An 18,106-nucleotide genomic window follows, 5' to 3' on the forward strand; every position below is an offset into this window, starting at 1 on the left:
ACAAGTGATAATTGTGTATAAAAGAAGTGACACCACAAAATACACAGTGTTACAAAACAAGAGAGAAGAAGAATAAAGGGCTCTTTCCACCAGTGTAAAATCAGCCACGCCTAGCAGTGGGAGCGGAAAGCAAAACTGCTTAATGTGACAAAATAAAGACAGAAACACTCCAAGGGAAAGTTAGAATTAGGATCCTGAAAGATTTATGCCTCCATTTTATTTATAATTTGTTTTCTTGTCCTTATTGGAAATGAGTTGCAACTGAATATTTGATGAACACAGCCTAGAAGTGAAGATGTTATGTCAGCAAGGAAACAAAAACTAAAAAGAAACCAAGAAATGTATTTTGCAAAGTGTGCGCTTTGGAAAAAACTCAAATGCCTCTTCTTTCACAAAGTGACTTGTTAACTTGTTAATTGAATGTGGGTGGGGGTGGGGGGGGGGGGGGGGGAATTCGCTATCTGCAGGTTGTGTTGAGCCCTAGCGAGGCTAGCTGCGCCCTTCCGTATGCACTGCGCTGAGTGCTGGGTACTCTCCGCACACAGAACACCATCTGCATTTTGCTGTTAACGTGCCTTCACATCCAAAGGAGGATTAGGAGAAAATCCCCTGTTTCTTTTTCAACCAGTTGACAAATATCAGATTTGTCTCTAAAAAATTAACTCCATCTATATCTCCCACCATATGACACACAAAAAAGATTATCTTTAATACCCAGCCAGCTTGGGTGTGGAAAAAGCAGATTAAAGTTTCAGTTTGGTCCTATTTACCCAGCCACTTCAAGTACGAGACTGTCTGCATTACACAGTAGACAGACCTCTTCATAAAGATTCCTCCCCCAACATGCACTCCCACACCCACCCCCAAGCCTCTACCTTCCAGAAACAAGATGTCTGCCGTGAAACAATTAGACATCATACTTAAATAATTCATCATTTCCCAGTCAGTCTTTCGCTTTTAGGTGTCCTTTAAACAGACAGAGTGAGCTGCCAAGGGAACTAAAGTGAATAACAGCAGCAGGTGCCTTTTCAGATTGAGCTTTGTAGTCTGCAGAGGGTGCTGAGCTGTTATTTTAGTGGCCCACTGGTGAGGAGCAGGGGGTGGCTGGGAAATAGACCTGGTGGCTGACCTGAGACCCCAGAGCTGTCCTATTAGCAGTGTGCTCGCCACTAAATGTTACCAGCAATAATTCTTGGTTTCGGTTGCACTCACATTTTGTTTAAAACAGAGCCAGGATACAACAATACAATGTTCACTATTGGTGAACTGGGAAGTTAAAAAAGCCAAAATAAAAATGAGCCACAATCCCCTTTTGGTAGTAACCAACATTACAACTAAACCCCTTTGACCCCGAATGAGGTAATTTGTGTCTTCAGTGACAGATTGTAAGACTGGACTTGCAATGATTATTACCCATCAGCATTCATCAGAGGGATTTAAACATATGAGTAAGATGCTCCTTAAGCCTCTGCTAAGACAGTATGTTCTTCCTGACCATTTCATTATCAAATGCATAATCGTCATCTGCCGAGCACAGAACTGAAGGCCTAAGGCCCTACCTGGTGTCCTGGATGGTAACTTCCTTGCTTCCGCTCATGACCACTGCCCCACCCAGAGGTTGCTTTATGAACACAGGAGCCCCATAAATGAAATTAAGGTGTCAATTAGTCAATTACAGCATAATAACTCTGAGGGCAGACATTTAGAGACAGAGAGAACCTCAGCTAAGTTCATTTCCTCCGGCCCAGGAGCCTAACGCTTGGCACACGTCACTCCCCACCCAGACTCGCTGAATAAAGGCCCCAGTGTTCTCCCTAATGTTATTTTCCCCTGGATATCTTTTTTGATCAACAATTTTCTTTCATGGGTTTGTTTTTCAGATGCAGGGTATACATTTTTTCTCTCCCCAATTTGGCTAGGGAGAATTTTATAATTTAGTAATTAAAATCTTTGTTAGGCTTTAGAAATTGCAGGTAATTGAATTTAATGGGAAGATGAATTTCAATTTTATTTGATTAGCAGGACCCCTGGCATAGGTATTTATGGAAAAACTCTACAAAAATATGCTGTGTGGGCTAAGATGGCATAATAGAATTACACATAATCGGATTTCACTGTCATGAATTTCACTCTAATTTCACTCTAATTTTCCATTAGATAGCTGGTTTACAAATATTTGCTCATCTGCGATGGGAAAGGCTATCTGTCTAAAATGATTACGGAGCAAGCCTTCAGAAATATGTCCCTTTTTCCCCCTCCCTTTTAAAAACCAGATTGCGAGGGATCAAAATTAGGAAGATTGCATTATGGATGTCTGCATCCGGGAGAGCAATGGGGGAGATATGATGATTACGGCCGGGGGATGAAAGCAGTGTCAAGAAAAATGTATGACTCAAAAACATAGGCCTATTCTATCTTCAAAATCTCTGCTCTCAGCACACTGCCGGCAAGCAACATGCTATATCATAATTCATGTAGTATCATAAACAGTGCATGAATATAGGAAGGCATTGCAGCATGTCAACATACAAGTATACCTTATACCTCATACAAACTTCATGTTAATTGCTTTCAAGTGTGTACCTATGATGAGATTTTGCCATGTGATTTTCATAGTGTATGTATGTAGCTGTATGTACAGCTACAATGAAGTTATGAAAATCAAATGACATTCTGAAGAATCATTGTCATGACTAATGTAAATGATGATCATCAAGAAGTGGTGTATTGCCATCACTGTTCTGGCTGTATTTGTGTGTAGGTTTAATATTCAGCTCCTTCTCTGGTTAAAAATAAATATATAATGCAATACAAACAGACGTGAGAGGGAATAATATCCCACATCATAGACAACCTTGGATAACACTAGGGTGAACTTTTGTTGAATCCCACTTTAAAAGCCCCTGCTTCAAAATTAAGGTTTTACACGTTCAATTTCCTGCCAATTTGACAACAACATGACAGTGAATATCAAGAATAAACTTGGTCCATTGTCTGCTGAAAAACACAAACTATTTTAATATGTTGTGTTTAAAGTTAGATGCAGTAGAAGTGCTTCATGCCCCTCCTCTTGTGTAATCCCCCCACCTGTACACTCCACCAGTTAGGACAGACCTCCACCCCACGCCTACTCACACCCACTCCATCTTCTCCCATTCACTCACTCAGTCTTTGCCCTGAACTGCCAGAGACAGCAAGAGGGGTTCAAAAACAAAATCGGACTATCGGCAAAGGTCAGATTTCTCACTCGGCATGTCTCTGGGCTTTGGGCACAAAAGACACTGAATTCGCATCTATCAACTGGGCTCTAGCTTTTGTCCTGGGGAATGGAGGTCTCGGAGTGGGCCCTCCACCAGACCAGCCCCTCCTGGAGTGCACTGTCAGGGGCAGCCAAACGTCTGGCCCGGCAACCCCTTGACTGATGTACCCCTGCCATGTCACGCGCACGGCAGCGCACACACACATACTCACATTCACACGCATACACACTCCACTTTGCACTCAACATTCTCCCGCATACACCATACAATAATCTCAGACCACATCAAAGGAAAATCCCCACAGCTCCTTTTGAAAAATAATGGTTTCGGGCCCAAAGATGGCAGCTCACGGGCCAGAGGGCTATAATGCAGGGACAACAAACCCTCCCTCCTGTGGACATGATAAGAATTCACCCTGCAAACTAAAACCTCCCCCCATATTAAGTTTAAAGATACTGTAGTAGTTTTGTTTTCCTTTTGAGTGATTTGCCGTGTACCTATGTGGAATAAAACATCACAGTATTGCAGCTAGATGGAAGTTACAAATCTTATTTTCAAACACAATCATTTAAAACAAGAAATATCAATTTTAGAACTCAACATTTATATTTTTTATTGTAAGAATCACTGCCCCAGATTATATTTTAGCTGTATTGCCAACATTTCATGCCTTTTGCATGATATTACAATAAATGACAGAGACTTATAAACATGTTAACATCGTACTGTTCAGTAATGATCCACATGGTTGTCAGACCTTACCAGGTCTTACTAATCTACCAAACTAAATATGTTTGTTTGTACAACATGTGATTGATGAAGAACAGGACTGACATTTGGCAAATGTCTCACACCTTTGCAATTGAAAAGGTCTGTCTGCCAAATCAGGTCATTTAAAACAATTAGATTTTTTTTATCTTGACTAACAAAAACCCAGCAGTATTTACATTACAATGTTAGATCAAGGGTGGAAACCTTTGATAGTAACTCTATTAAGGACATTTTCTTTTATGAGAGTAAGAAAGGAGGAGACAGTTTTCCCCCCCTTTATTAACCAAGGTGAGTCATCATAATTTCAAAATCAACCAAAACCGTTTTGAGTACATACTTTGGACTTTGCTGACAGAACTCAGGAACTGAAGCCAGGACTGTGATCATTGCATTATGATTCACAGCCATAAAGTTGTTCATTTCCTCTTTTCTGTGACCAGTAAATGCTAGTTATACATCACCTTTATTCAAAATCAAACTGCTGTGGAAAACAGGAATATCCAGTGACCTTTCAAAGTTTAGACTTTTTTGTTTTTTGGTGTCTCTTTGTCAATTCCACATTCTTGACATAGAGCCATGTTTACAGTATATGGGCATAATGTACAAATGGTCCAGAGGCACTTTGCATGCCACTGCGAAAGAAACTGCCAGGCAAATAAAGGGATTGTCTTATAAAGTATTCATTGTCACCTGGTAACGGCTGTCGTTTATCATTTCACCTGAAATTACAATGAAAACTGATAGCTTATCAGAGGGAGAGAAGGAGAAAGACTGTGCTCTGAGGGAGCGAGGCAAAGAAGGTGTTCTACACAACACTGAAATAAAGAGGAGCTCTTGTTTTGTGACAGAAGTGAAAGAGTTATTTGCTTCAAGTTAAAGTGTTGAAGTGATATATTTGTCAAATATTTTAAAAACTAGACGCTTCTGGCAAGACACATACAAGAACACACATTTTCCTTGTATGCAGTTTTGTTCCTTTAATATGTGACATTCACTGATGATTAAATAGTTAGGTGACTTAACAAAACTGCCAAAATATTCCTTGACACTGCAGTTGTACTTTATATAAAACAATAATGAAGTAATGGTATTTAAAAAGTGACTGTATTTGATTTCAATAATTTGTCTACTTGTGCGCAATAAAGTGGAATATATTTTAATAAACGTGTAATCTCTTCCTCCCCCAAAACCTTTTTTTTTTTTTTTATGTTGTGCTCCGTTCATTTGAATAGAGGCAGTGGAGGCTCCACCCCAAGAGAGTTGAAAGGCTAGAAGACCACAAAGATGGAAAAGGCCAGCCCACTGAGGGAGGGAGAAAAAAACTGCTCCGGTTCCTCTGCCATAATTTCCTATCAGCCTATTCAGACAACATCACCAACAGCTTGGTCTGTGCGTGTGTGTGTGTATGGGTTCAAAGCAGAGAGCGAGCGAGAGAGAGGCAGCGCACGAGAGGCAGAAAGAGAGCGACACAGAGCGACAGAGGGAGAGAGAGAACAGGGAAGGGGGAGGCTCCATATTCTTTCACCTACCCCCTGTCAAACCACAGGAAGGAGGGGCCAGACCCTAAGCTGCCAATCAAATCCGCTTGTGGCAGCCGGCATTATCTCAGCAACAAACTATTGACAGATTACATGTCAAGGAGTTTAGTGCATGATTGAAGAAAGCCTTTTTTATGTAGTTACTTTTTCCGCTTTATTTTCCCCTCCACGAACCAACATTTGAATGACTTTCTAACAGAGTTGAGTAATATTATGAAAGTTACATGTCTGAGAGGATTTAACTTCGACTTCCCTGAATATGGTGAGTACTCTTCTTCTTTTCTATCTTTGCCAGATATGTTTTATTAGCTGACAGTTTAAGGTGTGCCTTATCTCTCGCTAAATACACAGAGAGGGGAAGTTGTTCATGATTAAACTATGTGCCAGCAGCGCATACATATACCCATGTGTTGCGACACCCTTATTTATAGCTAGAAAGTGCCCAAAGGTGACTGCAATATCAAATATGATTGCCCATTTCCTCAGCACATGACTCAGGACGCCGTGTTACATGCAGTAGACATGTGAAGAAAGTTTGCAAAGCCAGTTTCATTTTCTCTCGTCAGAGTATATTTTTCTTCTAGGACAGGAGACCAGCTCAACTCCCCGCCAGGCTTTTTTTTTTCTTTGTCCGCATTTTCCTGCTTGTTTAGTTGCTTTAGTTGATAACATGTTTTTAAAAGCTGATATTGGTACTGTAGAAATACAGGTATTGGTTTTACCCACAGAGGCACTGGCAATGCCATTAGGGTACATTGAATGGCCTAAGGGTTTGTTGCCAAGGGGACAAAGCAAACAAACTGTTGTGTTGCTCATGTTGTCACACATGTAAATGGAACAGGAGCAGGGCCAACACCTTTCCAGGTACTTATAATTAGTGTATATGCAGTACATTAGTTGACATTTAAATGTAAACTGTATGCTCACTCAAATCAATTACATGTTAGGTAAAATTATATTGGAATAAAAAACACAGTATTTATAGATACACCTGTGGGACAGATGATTTAAAATTTCCTTTGATCTGTTACCTGTCAGGTTACCAACAGTCATTCAGTGCGTACTTTTGGGAGGATAAACTTGTCCTGTTGTAACTGGATTACAGCTTATACTTACAAGCGCCAGTCTCCTCGCCTCTTTACTTGTAAGAAGGGTTTGTGTGTGTGTTTTAAAATAAGTCATAATCTCGTTCACATTAAGTTCTTGCGTGTAGTCTCTGTTTGCATGCAGTGGTTTCTTCCCTTTGTGTGTGTGTGTGTGTGTGTGTGTATTAATAGCCCCTCTTTGTATTTAATTATTTGCACCACAGATAAATATAACTACTCAATAAGTGAACTATAACTTTTATGGATTCCCTTTTACTTTGATGAATCTTATCTGATCTAAAACACTTTATTTTAAACTCATTCAGTATGTAAATATTTAGTAAAGGTTGTGGGAATAGTTTTGAGTAGGTTGTTACTTTTAAAATCATATCAGTGTTTTAAATTACGGAAATGATTCTCAGGAAAGTATTTACATACAGAATTATTCTTTCTTTTTTTGGTCTTTACACATTTTTTGGGGGACAAATCTGTAATTCAAACGTCATTCAAGCAGGTTTCGCTCCAGGCGGTTCTTTTTAATATGTTTCTTGCCAGTTATGTACTCTCTGTATCTCATTTGAATCCTCTTAACAATTTTTTTTTCTAGCTCTGTTTAATCTTGCCGTTTAGCACTCTTGACAACACATAGTTTTTTCTGCTATTTAACTTGTATGTGGCGGTATTATTTAAGAATAAAAATAACAAAGAATTGAAAGATAATGTTTCTTATTAAATAACACTCTGAGGGATTCAATAACAGACCACTGCAACCACAGGCTTTCACAAACACATTCAAGGGACAGACATAAAGGCTTGGTTATTATGTCGGGTTATTTAAGGTGTCCTGTATTCAAGTTTAAAATAACAACAAACAAGTACAACTGTTATCGTGACACACCCTCATTTCAAACTTTTCGTCAGCTCTGAAAATGTTTTTCTACCCACTTATGAGTCATAATGTTGATTGCCTTCTCCCTCACTGAGTTGTCTCATTAACCCTTTGTGGCCCTCTCCATCTTTTACGGCCTTCCACAAAACCAGGATGAAATGAGGGAGAAAAACAAGCCCAGTTCTGAAGGCCCTCAATAACCTTTTATCACAATTTAGCAATAACCTGAATCAATTTGATGTCTTAAGCAATAAAATATGCTGTTGCACTCCTATTTCTGCTGCCCCTTGGATGACAGTAAATTAACATTTTTTAATTAAACTAGCCGGAATTTTTATTAGGGGGCTGGGCTATGCTAATGGCAATGTTGTGTACTGCAGATTAACAGAGTTTTGAAATAAATTTAACAGAGAGACATTTGAAGGAAAAAAATGCGAGTCATTGTCTTTAACCTTTTTCATGCCGATTTCTCCTGGGGGATCCTTGTATTCTAAGGAGCCTTGTCAGGGAAGAGTGCTTCTCAGCAACGAGGTGATTAGTATCGCCTTGTCAACCGAGGAAAAACACTCACATTCTCACAAAGATTTATTTTTGAAATATCTTGTTCAAATGATACCAAAATATATGATTGTTGTTATCACTTACATTTGCATTGAATATACTGACTCAATTTAGATCACTCTCTTAGTTTAAATTGTTTGAAGATAAATGTCTAAATTTGTTAATATGTTTTATTTTGCTATGGTTTTTGTTATGTTTTGGAAATGTGAAAAATAGAGACACAACAAATTGCAGTTCATTTACAGTTGCAACATCTGAATTTATATTTAAAAATAGCACCTCACATTAGGATTTGTTCTGTTATTTCCCCGGCTAAAATAACTCCTTTTCAATCTTTAAATGTATTTTTCTGATTTAACATCTACATTGGACAAGAACTATTAAATAAGTGTCAAATACAGTAGTTAATGGCAGCGTATATGTTTGTGTAGTTTTATGGTCCGCTCTCAGTATTTGATTGATGTTACGCGAGGCTGTGTGTGTGTGTTATGCCTGGTTTTAGCAGAGTGGCAGGGGGAGAGAAGGGGGAACATAGACAGCAGACAAGGGGAGGGAGGTGTGTGTGTCTGTGTGTGTGCGTGTGTGCGTGTGTGTGTGTGTGTGTGTGTGTGTGTGTGTGTGTGTGTGTGTGTGTGTGTGTGTGTGTGCGTGTGTGTGTGTGTTTTGGGGGGAGGAGACAGAAAGAGAGGGACAGCTGAGTCCTGATTGAGCATGTGCCCAGTCATCAGACACAAGCCACCCAACACCATAATTACCTTAACCCCCATCTTTTAATACCCAAATCATACCAACTGGCCTTTTTTTTACCGGCAGAAAGAGGAACATTAGAGATCAAACGATCAAATAAACTCCAGATGCACATGGGCTGCCATGCATCTTGCCGCACTAGCCAAAGTGTTCAGGGCTACTTGATATGGGCCAGGAGCAAGGCAAGTGGCATCACCACCCCCTTTCTTCAATTCTGTGCACTCATGCAGTGGCCAACACCTAATTAAAACCTCAAAGATCCCTGTCACCAATCTGGAGTAATGGCCTAATTAATACTCAGTGAAGAAATATTCCAGAATGATAAACAGGTTGCACCTTGGGTCTTCATTGCCGTTATTATCTAAAATGTAACGGGCCAAGTTTTTATCATCAGAGATAATGCACTTTTGTTAAACTGGTTTACTAAAAAATAAGAGCAATGGAAACGACAAAGTAACCTTTTTAAATATCTCCAAAATTATGGCGATAAATTATAAAAATGTCAATAATTAGGAAAAAACGTATTTTTTTATCATGTATTATTCTCTGTAAGAAATTCATCTGTTTTCCCCATATTTCTGTCTCATTTGTCTCAGCATAACCAGCGGAAACGAAATCCTGCTTTTGGTCTCACAGCTGAATATGCCGTGTCATGTGTTCTTGTGTGAGTCAAGAGAAAGGCTTCCAGTAACTTTTTCCCCCAGACTCGATTTCCTAATCATACATATGAAATTATAATTTCATGCAAAGTAAGGGAGAAGAATAATCTCTAGTCGTTGATATGCTATATAAGAGGGGAAAAGGGGAAAATAAAGAGGTAATTAGCAGAGTGGAAGACTTTGGCGCATTTGTCTGAAAGCATGGTCTCCACTGGCCATGGATGAATTTGCATGCTTCGCTTATCGAAGCACACTTATTAGGCCAGCTGAAAGAAAGATTAAGCCGGCACAAAATGTGGTGACTAATCCATTTAAATGTGGTAGGGGGTCTTTAAGGTGTGAACCAGTCCGTACATAGGTTAGTGGGTATAGAACTTGACAGAACACAACTTTCAAACAACTGGATGTGTATAAAAGGAAGCAGCAGATGCAGAGTTAACTATTTAATGTCTAGGACAATGATTGACACAGGTGATAAATTGATAGTTTATCTCCTGACCCTCTTATCTCTGAACAAATATAGCAGGTGAGGTCAGGCTGGGTTGATATAATGACAGAAACATGGTGTGGTCCAACATCAATGCTGTATTTGATAATTGTTGGTGAGTTATCCGTGTATATAGGGCAAAAAATTAGTAGAGTAGAGTAGTAAAAAATTCTTCTCACTTTAGCACTTTTTAGTGTTGAGCACACTCTGGGTTTCAGATTTCACATTTTTTTGGCATAAATCCGGTGCGTGCTTTACTGTCGATGGTTTATTTTTGATAAGAGGGAAGAAAAGAAATCTGCGCAAACAAACATGGAACCTCTTTTTTTCTTTCACCTTCACTGTTTGCGAGAAAATGTTTGCTCTGCCGAGTTACAGAGCCAATACCCCTGTCCTCGTCCGTAATTGACTGCAAACACGAACGTAGTGACGTTTAAACCCTGTCCTCCTCTCTCTTCCGTCTCACACACACATCTTCAACACAGTCCCCAACCCGTCACCCCTCAGCTTTAGGTTCAGGTGCTGCTGTGTGTTCTTCACTTGGGTCAGTAGCAGGTAGCACCAGCAATAATTACTGTCAGTACATTCTAAATCTGAAGCCCAGTTGTTCATTTCTCTCAATGCCAAGAGAGACAGAAAGATAGCAAAGAGAAGGACAATAGGGGGAGAGAGGGGAAGAGCCCAGTTCTCAATTTGCCGGATTTCTCCCCCCCCCCCCCCCCCCCCCCCCCCCCCCCCTTTTTTTTTTACTCGGTAACTTGATAGGATTACATGGTTCTAGAGTCCACACCTGTTAAGAGGCTGTTAGCAGAACAGTTGGCAGTCACATACCATAGCTTAACCTTTTTCTTCCATCTCTGCTGCCCATTTTATATCCCCTTTTGGGGATTTCACCCTGCATGTATGACAAGAGTTTGTTTCTCCGGGCCTCTGCCTGAGGCGGGGGTGAGAAGGGGAGAGCGCTCCTTGTGACACGTGAGTGGTGTGTGTTTGATGTTAGGGATCGTACCCTATGCTTCTGTGTGTGGGGGGCCAGGTCGACTGACATTTCTTTTTCCCTCCCTCTCCTGAGACACGTCTGCCATCAGTTGTGCTTCCATCTCCGACCTCAGTCACACTGGAGCCAACCCAGAAACAACATGTATACAAGTAACACAACAGCAAGCGAAGAAAGAATTCAATTTGGTTTGTTTTACACAAAGGTGAGGGACAGGTGTTGGCAGAGTCATAAAATGCCCAAATACAGGTTAAACCAGACAATTTAAATGATTAAGGGTTAGGTTGAGAACATTTGTTCATATTTTAGGAATGCCACACCCTTGCTTGTTAATTAAAAATACTTTTGGTAGGAGTGGAGAAATGAGTAATGTGTAAAATGTGTTGCTTGTTTTCTCTTATTCGTTTATTATTTAAGTGAAAAACAGCCCTGAATATGTATATTGTCGGAACACAGGAGAATATTGTGTAATAGTTTGTTGGGGAATCATTGACAGTCATCAGACTCAGAAAATGGCATTACAGTAGGTTGTTTCGTGCCTTGGTGCAACGTGTCTCACTGCCTTATTTGGCATTCAGCAGCTACCCAGCTCTTTGGCTTTGTCACTTTCTATGGGCCCTCAGCACCTGTTCTCCCTATTGTGCTGGAATTTTCTATATTTGGCAAGAAGTTGGACTCTCTCAATTGGTGTCTAGGTCAATAGTTAGAAAATGAACTCTGTATTCTCCATTGTTATTTTTCTTTTTCTTCTGCTGTTGCTCAGTCGTTCAAAAGACTCATCTTGGGAGGACTGTGAAATATTTCTCAGCAAGGCATCTAAATGTCATGTTGTCCCTTGCATGTTATTGACACGTTGCGTGGCTGAGAGTGAAAATTATCTTCCTACTGAAGCACAGGAGAAATAAAAAAGCAAAGTTAATAGATATCTCAGGAAAACTTTTAATTGTTCTGATACGTAATCGCAAAATGACAATAAAAAAGGAGCAGGGCCACTTTAAAAGCTTTATCTCTCCTGCTCTGTGCCCAAAGTGTCATGTCCATAACAGCACCACCTGATCTACAGAGTAAAATAACCGCTAAGGCTTATTGTTTGGACAATATTGGAGCCCCCCGCCCCCCGCCCAACACAACCCACCCCACCCCCTGTTCCCCCCCCTGCTTCTCTCCTCTCTCCCTTGATTCATTTCACCCACTGTCCTCGGCTGCTGGAAAATGGCGTTAATTTTTTTATTACCTGTTTGACTCTCCAGCCTTATTACTGTAGCCCCTTAATGTTCTCTGTAACCGTGGAAACCAGATGAATAAATGTCCGCCAAAGAAAATGAGATGATTAAACAGGTCACCCTTGCAAAACAAATTCGCTTGGTCGAGCGCAATTTGTGTACCAAGCGGCTGTCTTAACAGTTTGCTAACAAGGGGATTGTTTGCCAGACTAACTGACACAGAAGGGAGGGGGGAAATGAAGATATCTGGGGAAAAGGATATGATTGAAGAGATAATATTTTAGATCACCATGCTATTTGTCTCATCTCTTTATTCTTCATGAGAATCTGGTGTTTGTAAAAGATTTCAAGTTCTACCTTTCTTTAATTTGTATTCCTTATATAATAGAGAAAGACAATTTAGAAATGTTCTTTTCCGGTGTACTATATATTTTACAAGCATTTACAAGTAACATGGAAGTTTAAAGCAACCATCCATATTATTGTCAGAGGCATTTGGTCTGTGATCATCAGCAAGTGCAGTGGCAAATATAATTTTTCTCATTTATGTGGCAACCAATCATTACTGCTAATTGTCCTTGAGGCCATCTGTATAGGATGGCTTGTCCTCTATTGGTGTTGGAACAGTACTGGTCATGGATTTACAAGTCCAATAATAATACTTAACTCCTGCAAACCTCTACAGTCAGCACAAATCCCATTCACAACTGCAGTACGAAATATAGAGTTTCTTTTCTTAAATTAAACAGTAGCCTGAATAGCATTCTGGTTTCAAAGTGTCACTAAACTGCTTTCCCATGATGCTCCCGACCTTCCTTTCCTTGTCCAAGTGTAATGTTCTCATACAGTAGGACTTGTTTTAAGCAAAGCTCTCTGACAACCATTTGATGCGTCTGGTGTTTTCATCTGGGAAAATAAGAGACTAAGTCGGGCAGATTTAGCCATGTAACGATAGGGCAAACATGCAGACTTGGATTAGAATCAGGCCTGTGTTGCCATTCAGACCACAAATCATAAATGTCGGGGACACGGCGGTGGTGTTGTTTATGGAAGGATGCCACGCTGCGCCACTCAAGGGTGTTGCCTGTTTGCATTGATGCACCACCACCACTTACCGCCTCTTGCTTTAAAACAACTTCCGCATCCCACTCAGCCCAGCCATTTTGTCCCGTTACCATAGCAGATCCCAAATGTTCACCACAGCTTTAGCCTCAACTTTAAAAGAATGGGGGTTGTTGCTCAAAACAGGGCTGTGGCTTCTTTAAGTCGTTTGTGGGACATAGGATGGCGAGCCAGAGTTTTCCACTAGTAGAGGGGGTATTTCATCCTAATACAGGAACACTACGGCTTAAAACTGAAAAGCACGTATGCATTATTGATGTTTTAATTTGTGCAAATGCCCAAGTCTTTGTTAAGTGATTATAGTGCTAGGGAGATAACAGGGGAGGTACTTCTCTATGAAACAAGAGCTCGCTTGCTGGCCGCACTGGAAAGCCATTGGACTAAATCTAACAAGTCAACGCTTCTACTCCGTGCTCCGGACGAGAGAGAGAGGGAAAGAGGCGGGGGTTGGGGTTTGGGGGTTGAGGGGAGGAGGGTTGGAGAGAGTTGACTCAAAAATATCAACGTGTCTAAGATAAGAAAAATTCAGCCGTTGATCTTTTGTCCTTATTTCAGCTACACCTCTCCCGTTTATGACGTTGGGTTTATAGGTCTTTTACATCCCTTATCAAAAAATATTTGATATAAATACAATGGAACTGACCTGAAAAGCCCTATGTGTAAATACTCCTCATGGCACACTAGAAACTGACCTTGGGAAAAGAATGAAAAGTTATTATGCTCGCAAAACAAGCCAATAAAATAATACACCATTGAAAGGAGGGAGTTTGGGTAAATATAAAAGAGAAGAGAAGCAGTTTTCTTTCTCTGCAATGATTAACACAGAACAAAGGTTATGAAGGATGACATTTTTTTAAACTGTGTAATTTATGTAATTTCCCACTACAACTACCTTGCCAGAGAAACAATTGAGGAAGGAAACTTTCCCCTAGAAGAGAACAAATGTGTATGTGCAGACTACAAACTAATATTTTGTTCCATATCCTAGTTGATCCAGTTTCCAACTACATCTCAGATCATTGTCACCAGTGTATAGAAACCTGTGTTTCCTCTATTGTGCCTTTTGGTGTCTGTGATGGATGTCTAAGCTCGGCCTCATCTCTGCTGCTCCCACACCTGCAGCTGTTCACACAGCCTGCCTCCCTCCAGCACCTAACGTATGTATAACCTGTAAATGATGCTGTATTCATTCAGCTAAGACTGCATTAATATGGGCACTATCAATGCCAGCCCATGAGATAAGTGTTTTGGCTTCGGTTTCTGAATAAGTCATTTTCTTTTGTTTATTGGCTTTATTCTTGCTTTATTCTTTGGGATCTCCTTGAGTATGGAAGCAAGCTTTGCCTTATGCTTTGCGGTCCCTGGTGGAGGTAAAAAACGAGAGCATGTGAGTGTGCGCGTACAGACACAGACGCACACACACACACTCACACACAAACACACACACACACACACAGTAGGCGCTCAGGCTTCTCCCAAGCATTTACTGCTTTATTAAGCTGTCTCATGAACCCACTGGCAGAACATGAGAATACAGGGGAAAAAAAGCCCATATTACTTAGATGATTTGATGTCATTTGTGGACTACAAAACACTAGGCTTTATTGTATGCGCAGGGAGAAAGAGCGGGAGTAGAGAAAAAAAGAAGTTGGCTAAGAAATTCAGAATTTCAATTAGCGTACGTAATCTGAACCTGCCGGCTTTGATAGAGGCTTTTTCTTTTTACTAAGAATACAGCAGCACTTGTAAAACATTAATTAAGCAGACTTTGTTTTTTAAAGGATGGAGTAATGTGTGCTGTATGCAGTCCTTTTCACTGAACAAAAAGGAAGTTACCTCAAATAGAGGGCCGCTTCACCCAAACCGTTTTGAATTATTTTTAAATTGGTTAAAAAAAAAAAGACAAGCCATTGAGAGTAATGTTCCAAAGGATATTATATCATATGAGAGCACAGCCTTTTGCTAAAGAATAGAAATGTATCCCTGCCTCAGTGAAACCTAAGCTTGGCACAGGAAAACGAGCCCCTATTTAATGACTTTCTACCTGACAGATGACTTTAGACCGCCTTTTGGATCACATTGCTCTGACTTTGTCTCTTACATCATCAAACCATTGATTATTAATAGTGTATATGAATTGTTAATTGATGGGTAATATGAGTTATGATGGCAATATTTCCTAATCGTAAAAAGGTTACTGTTTTATAAAACAGAGAAGTCTAGAACAAGTCTCAAACGTATGCTTTATTTTCCGTGGTGATGGTTTGAGGCAAAGCCGTGGTATGTCTGTTTGTGCTGCATGGAAGCCTAAGCCCTGTTGACATTTCTATACTCTTTCCTGGTTAGCGTAGCTACGTGACACTGCAAGCTAAAATGCATGCTCTAAACAACACTGGTTAGCGTTAAGGGGGATTGCAGTTCATTCACGAACTTGGGTTTAATTTTTTTAATCAATGAATCAAGATAAAACACAGTGCAGGTTATTCCCAATAGATCATTTACCAAGTTCAAAAGCAGATAATGACAAAGGTATGAAAAAATAGGTTTTATTGGTTCCACTTCTTGGAATATACAATAGAAACAAGTCCAGGTTCCACATTTGCGCTTGGTGTTGTATATGCATTTTCTACAGATTATTGTAAGTCTTGCAGTAGGTGATGAGTACACATACAGATGATACATTAAAACTGCCATAACTCGTACACCCAGCAAAGCTAAAAATCAATTGGAATGGATAGTTAAGCCTGCCCCTAAAAATCAATGAGCAATTCATGTCCTTGATCACAGAATGTCATTCCTCTCAATGTTAGGCTGATGAGGGCTGAGCATACACACATATACTCGCATTTAGCACAAATATACAGGAAACATTCACTGTGCTTATACCAGAAGTTAAGATTAAATTCTGGAATAGGACAAATATTTTGATACACTTGTATTTGAAACAACTTCTCTTGATATTGTTATCAAATGTTATGAGTATAACAGTGCTGTCCATTGTACTGTATTTATTAGTTTTCAAAGGTTTTAAGCAAAATTTGTCGAGACAGTATTAAATGCGGTTAGGGTATTTCATCAGTACCAGCTGGTGAACAACATTGCAGTCAATCTATTGGGCATAGCAGGGAGTCAAATTTCAAAGCTCATGTTGTTGTTTTTAAACCATTCAAAATGTTGCAATTCAACGACATTGTACACTGAGCCTGAAAAATAGAGATGACCTTATGCACAGACACACTCAAATACACCCACACACATGCACATGCACACAGTGGACTTTAATGTAGGAAGAAAAGGAAGGTGATAAGGTTAGCCAAATTAAGAGGATGAAATTTCTGTGTTTCAAAATAGCAATTTTGCCCTTATTAATGCAATTAGTGTAACAGTCATAATGGATCAAATCAACGGATGACCGAAGCAACTCCTCTGTCTCTGTGCCATGACGGGATCATGTCGGGAACAATTTGGGCATTTTGTGTTGATGAGTGAAGTTTCAAGTGCTTTAGTATTCTGCAAACTACCCCTAAATTATGCCCATAGTTTCTCTGTTTACATATTTATATTTGTACTTCTTTGTCTTTCATTTTCTGGTACCTTTGAACAATAATTTGTTATTGCCACCCTTGATCTGCCACCCCAGCTATCAGTAGAAGTGACCCTTTCGTTAGAAACTACTGTATTTTTAACCTAGATTTAGATAATTGCACTGTGACAGTCATTTTTGCTCCTGGGCTATTCACTGGTTTGAGGCTGTTCACGTCACTCACACTTTGTATCCCTCGTTACCAATTCACAGCAATGCTACAACAGACATTATGTTAATGCAATGCCAAATCTTTAACTTTGAATCTTAATTTCTGTTGTCTAAACCTTTTCCACAAACTATGTTTTCTTTCTATGTCCACATTGTCTGTGGTATATTAGTCATGAGTTAGCAGCAGTTGCTGGCCTTAACAGGTGGTCATCTTTTACGGCCTATTACTCTGGTAACATTTGAAAGGGTCATTTAGCCCACTAGCAAAATACCTCAGATTTGGGGAGAGGAGAGGGCCTTCGAAACAGTTGTCGCCTGTCAGAAGGAGCAGAGAGTTAAGAGGATCGGTGGAACACTTGTTCCTCTCCTCGTCGAGGTGAAAATTTTCCAGCAGCTGTCACTTGGCCTCTTTACCTCCATGTTTTTTTTTTTTTTGTGACGGGTGTATTTTTTCCCTTCATTTCCAATAAAGCACAAATGAATGTTTGCAGCAACTGGAGGGGGAGGGCAAACTCCAGTGCTTTGCCCTGTCACTCACAATATCGCCCGTGTGTGTCCTCCTCTAGAAGGGTTACATGTCTCATCACCCGCCAATCATAAAACGCACGTGAAACGAGCCTAACAGCAGAGTCTTCTTTCTTGTGATTCAACTGCTTAAAAGGCTCTTGTGGCTTTTTAATGTCTGGTGTCACAAAACTCTTTCCGTTAGGTTTGGTATAGTAGCAAAATGGTTTGTTTCGTTTGCCTCTGTTCTGCCTCTCCTCGACTGCTCTACCCTTCTCTCTCCAATTGCCTCTTCCTTTCCCTGTCTGCTTCACTCCCCCTTTCTCCCCCTCTCAATCCATCTGCATCATGTCGATCTGTCAGACTGCCAGTGTCTGTTCCAATTAGATTCCACTTAATACACGTAACCTCGATTAACACGCAATCAAGCCCAGATAAATCACGTCCTTTAAGTCCCCCCCTCTGCCTCCCCTGTGTTGCTTTGCATCACTCAGTTTTTCCAAACAAGC

General features: G+C 40.2%; 1 protein-coding gene across 2 annotated transcripts in view; it reads left to right on the top strand.

Moving 5' to 3' along the window:
- Positions 1 to 18,106, top strand: part of casz1 (castor zinc finger 1) — a 156,463-nt gene that overhangs the window by 62,053 nt on the left and 76,304 nt on the right. The window contains exon 1 of one of the 2 annotated variants that reach the window (XM_034877629.1): positions 5,368 to 5,831. The exons of the other annotated variant lie outside the window; for it this stretch is intronic. Coding sequence (XP_034733520.1) covers positions 5,783 to 5,831 — 49 coding nt within the window. The 5' untranslated portion in view covers positions 5,368 to 5,782. Of the gene's footprint in view, positions 1 to 5,367; positions 5,832 to 18,106 lie in introns of those variants that run through there. 2 annotated transcript variants of the gene reach the window in all.

This window comes from Etheostoma cragini, chromosome 7 (genome assembly GCF_013103735.1).
Source record: "Etheostoma cragini isolate CJK2018 chromosome 7, CSU_Ecrag_1.0, whole genome shotgun sequence".
In the NCBI taxonomy this organism is placed as follows: domain Eukaryota; kingdom Metazoa; phylum Chordata; class Actinopteri; order Perciformes; family Percidae; genus Etheostoma; species Etheostoma cragini.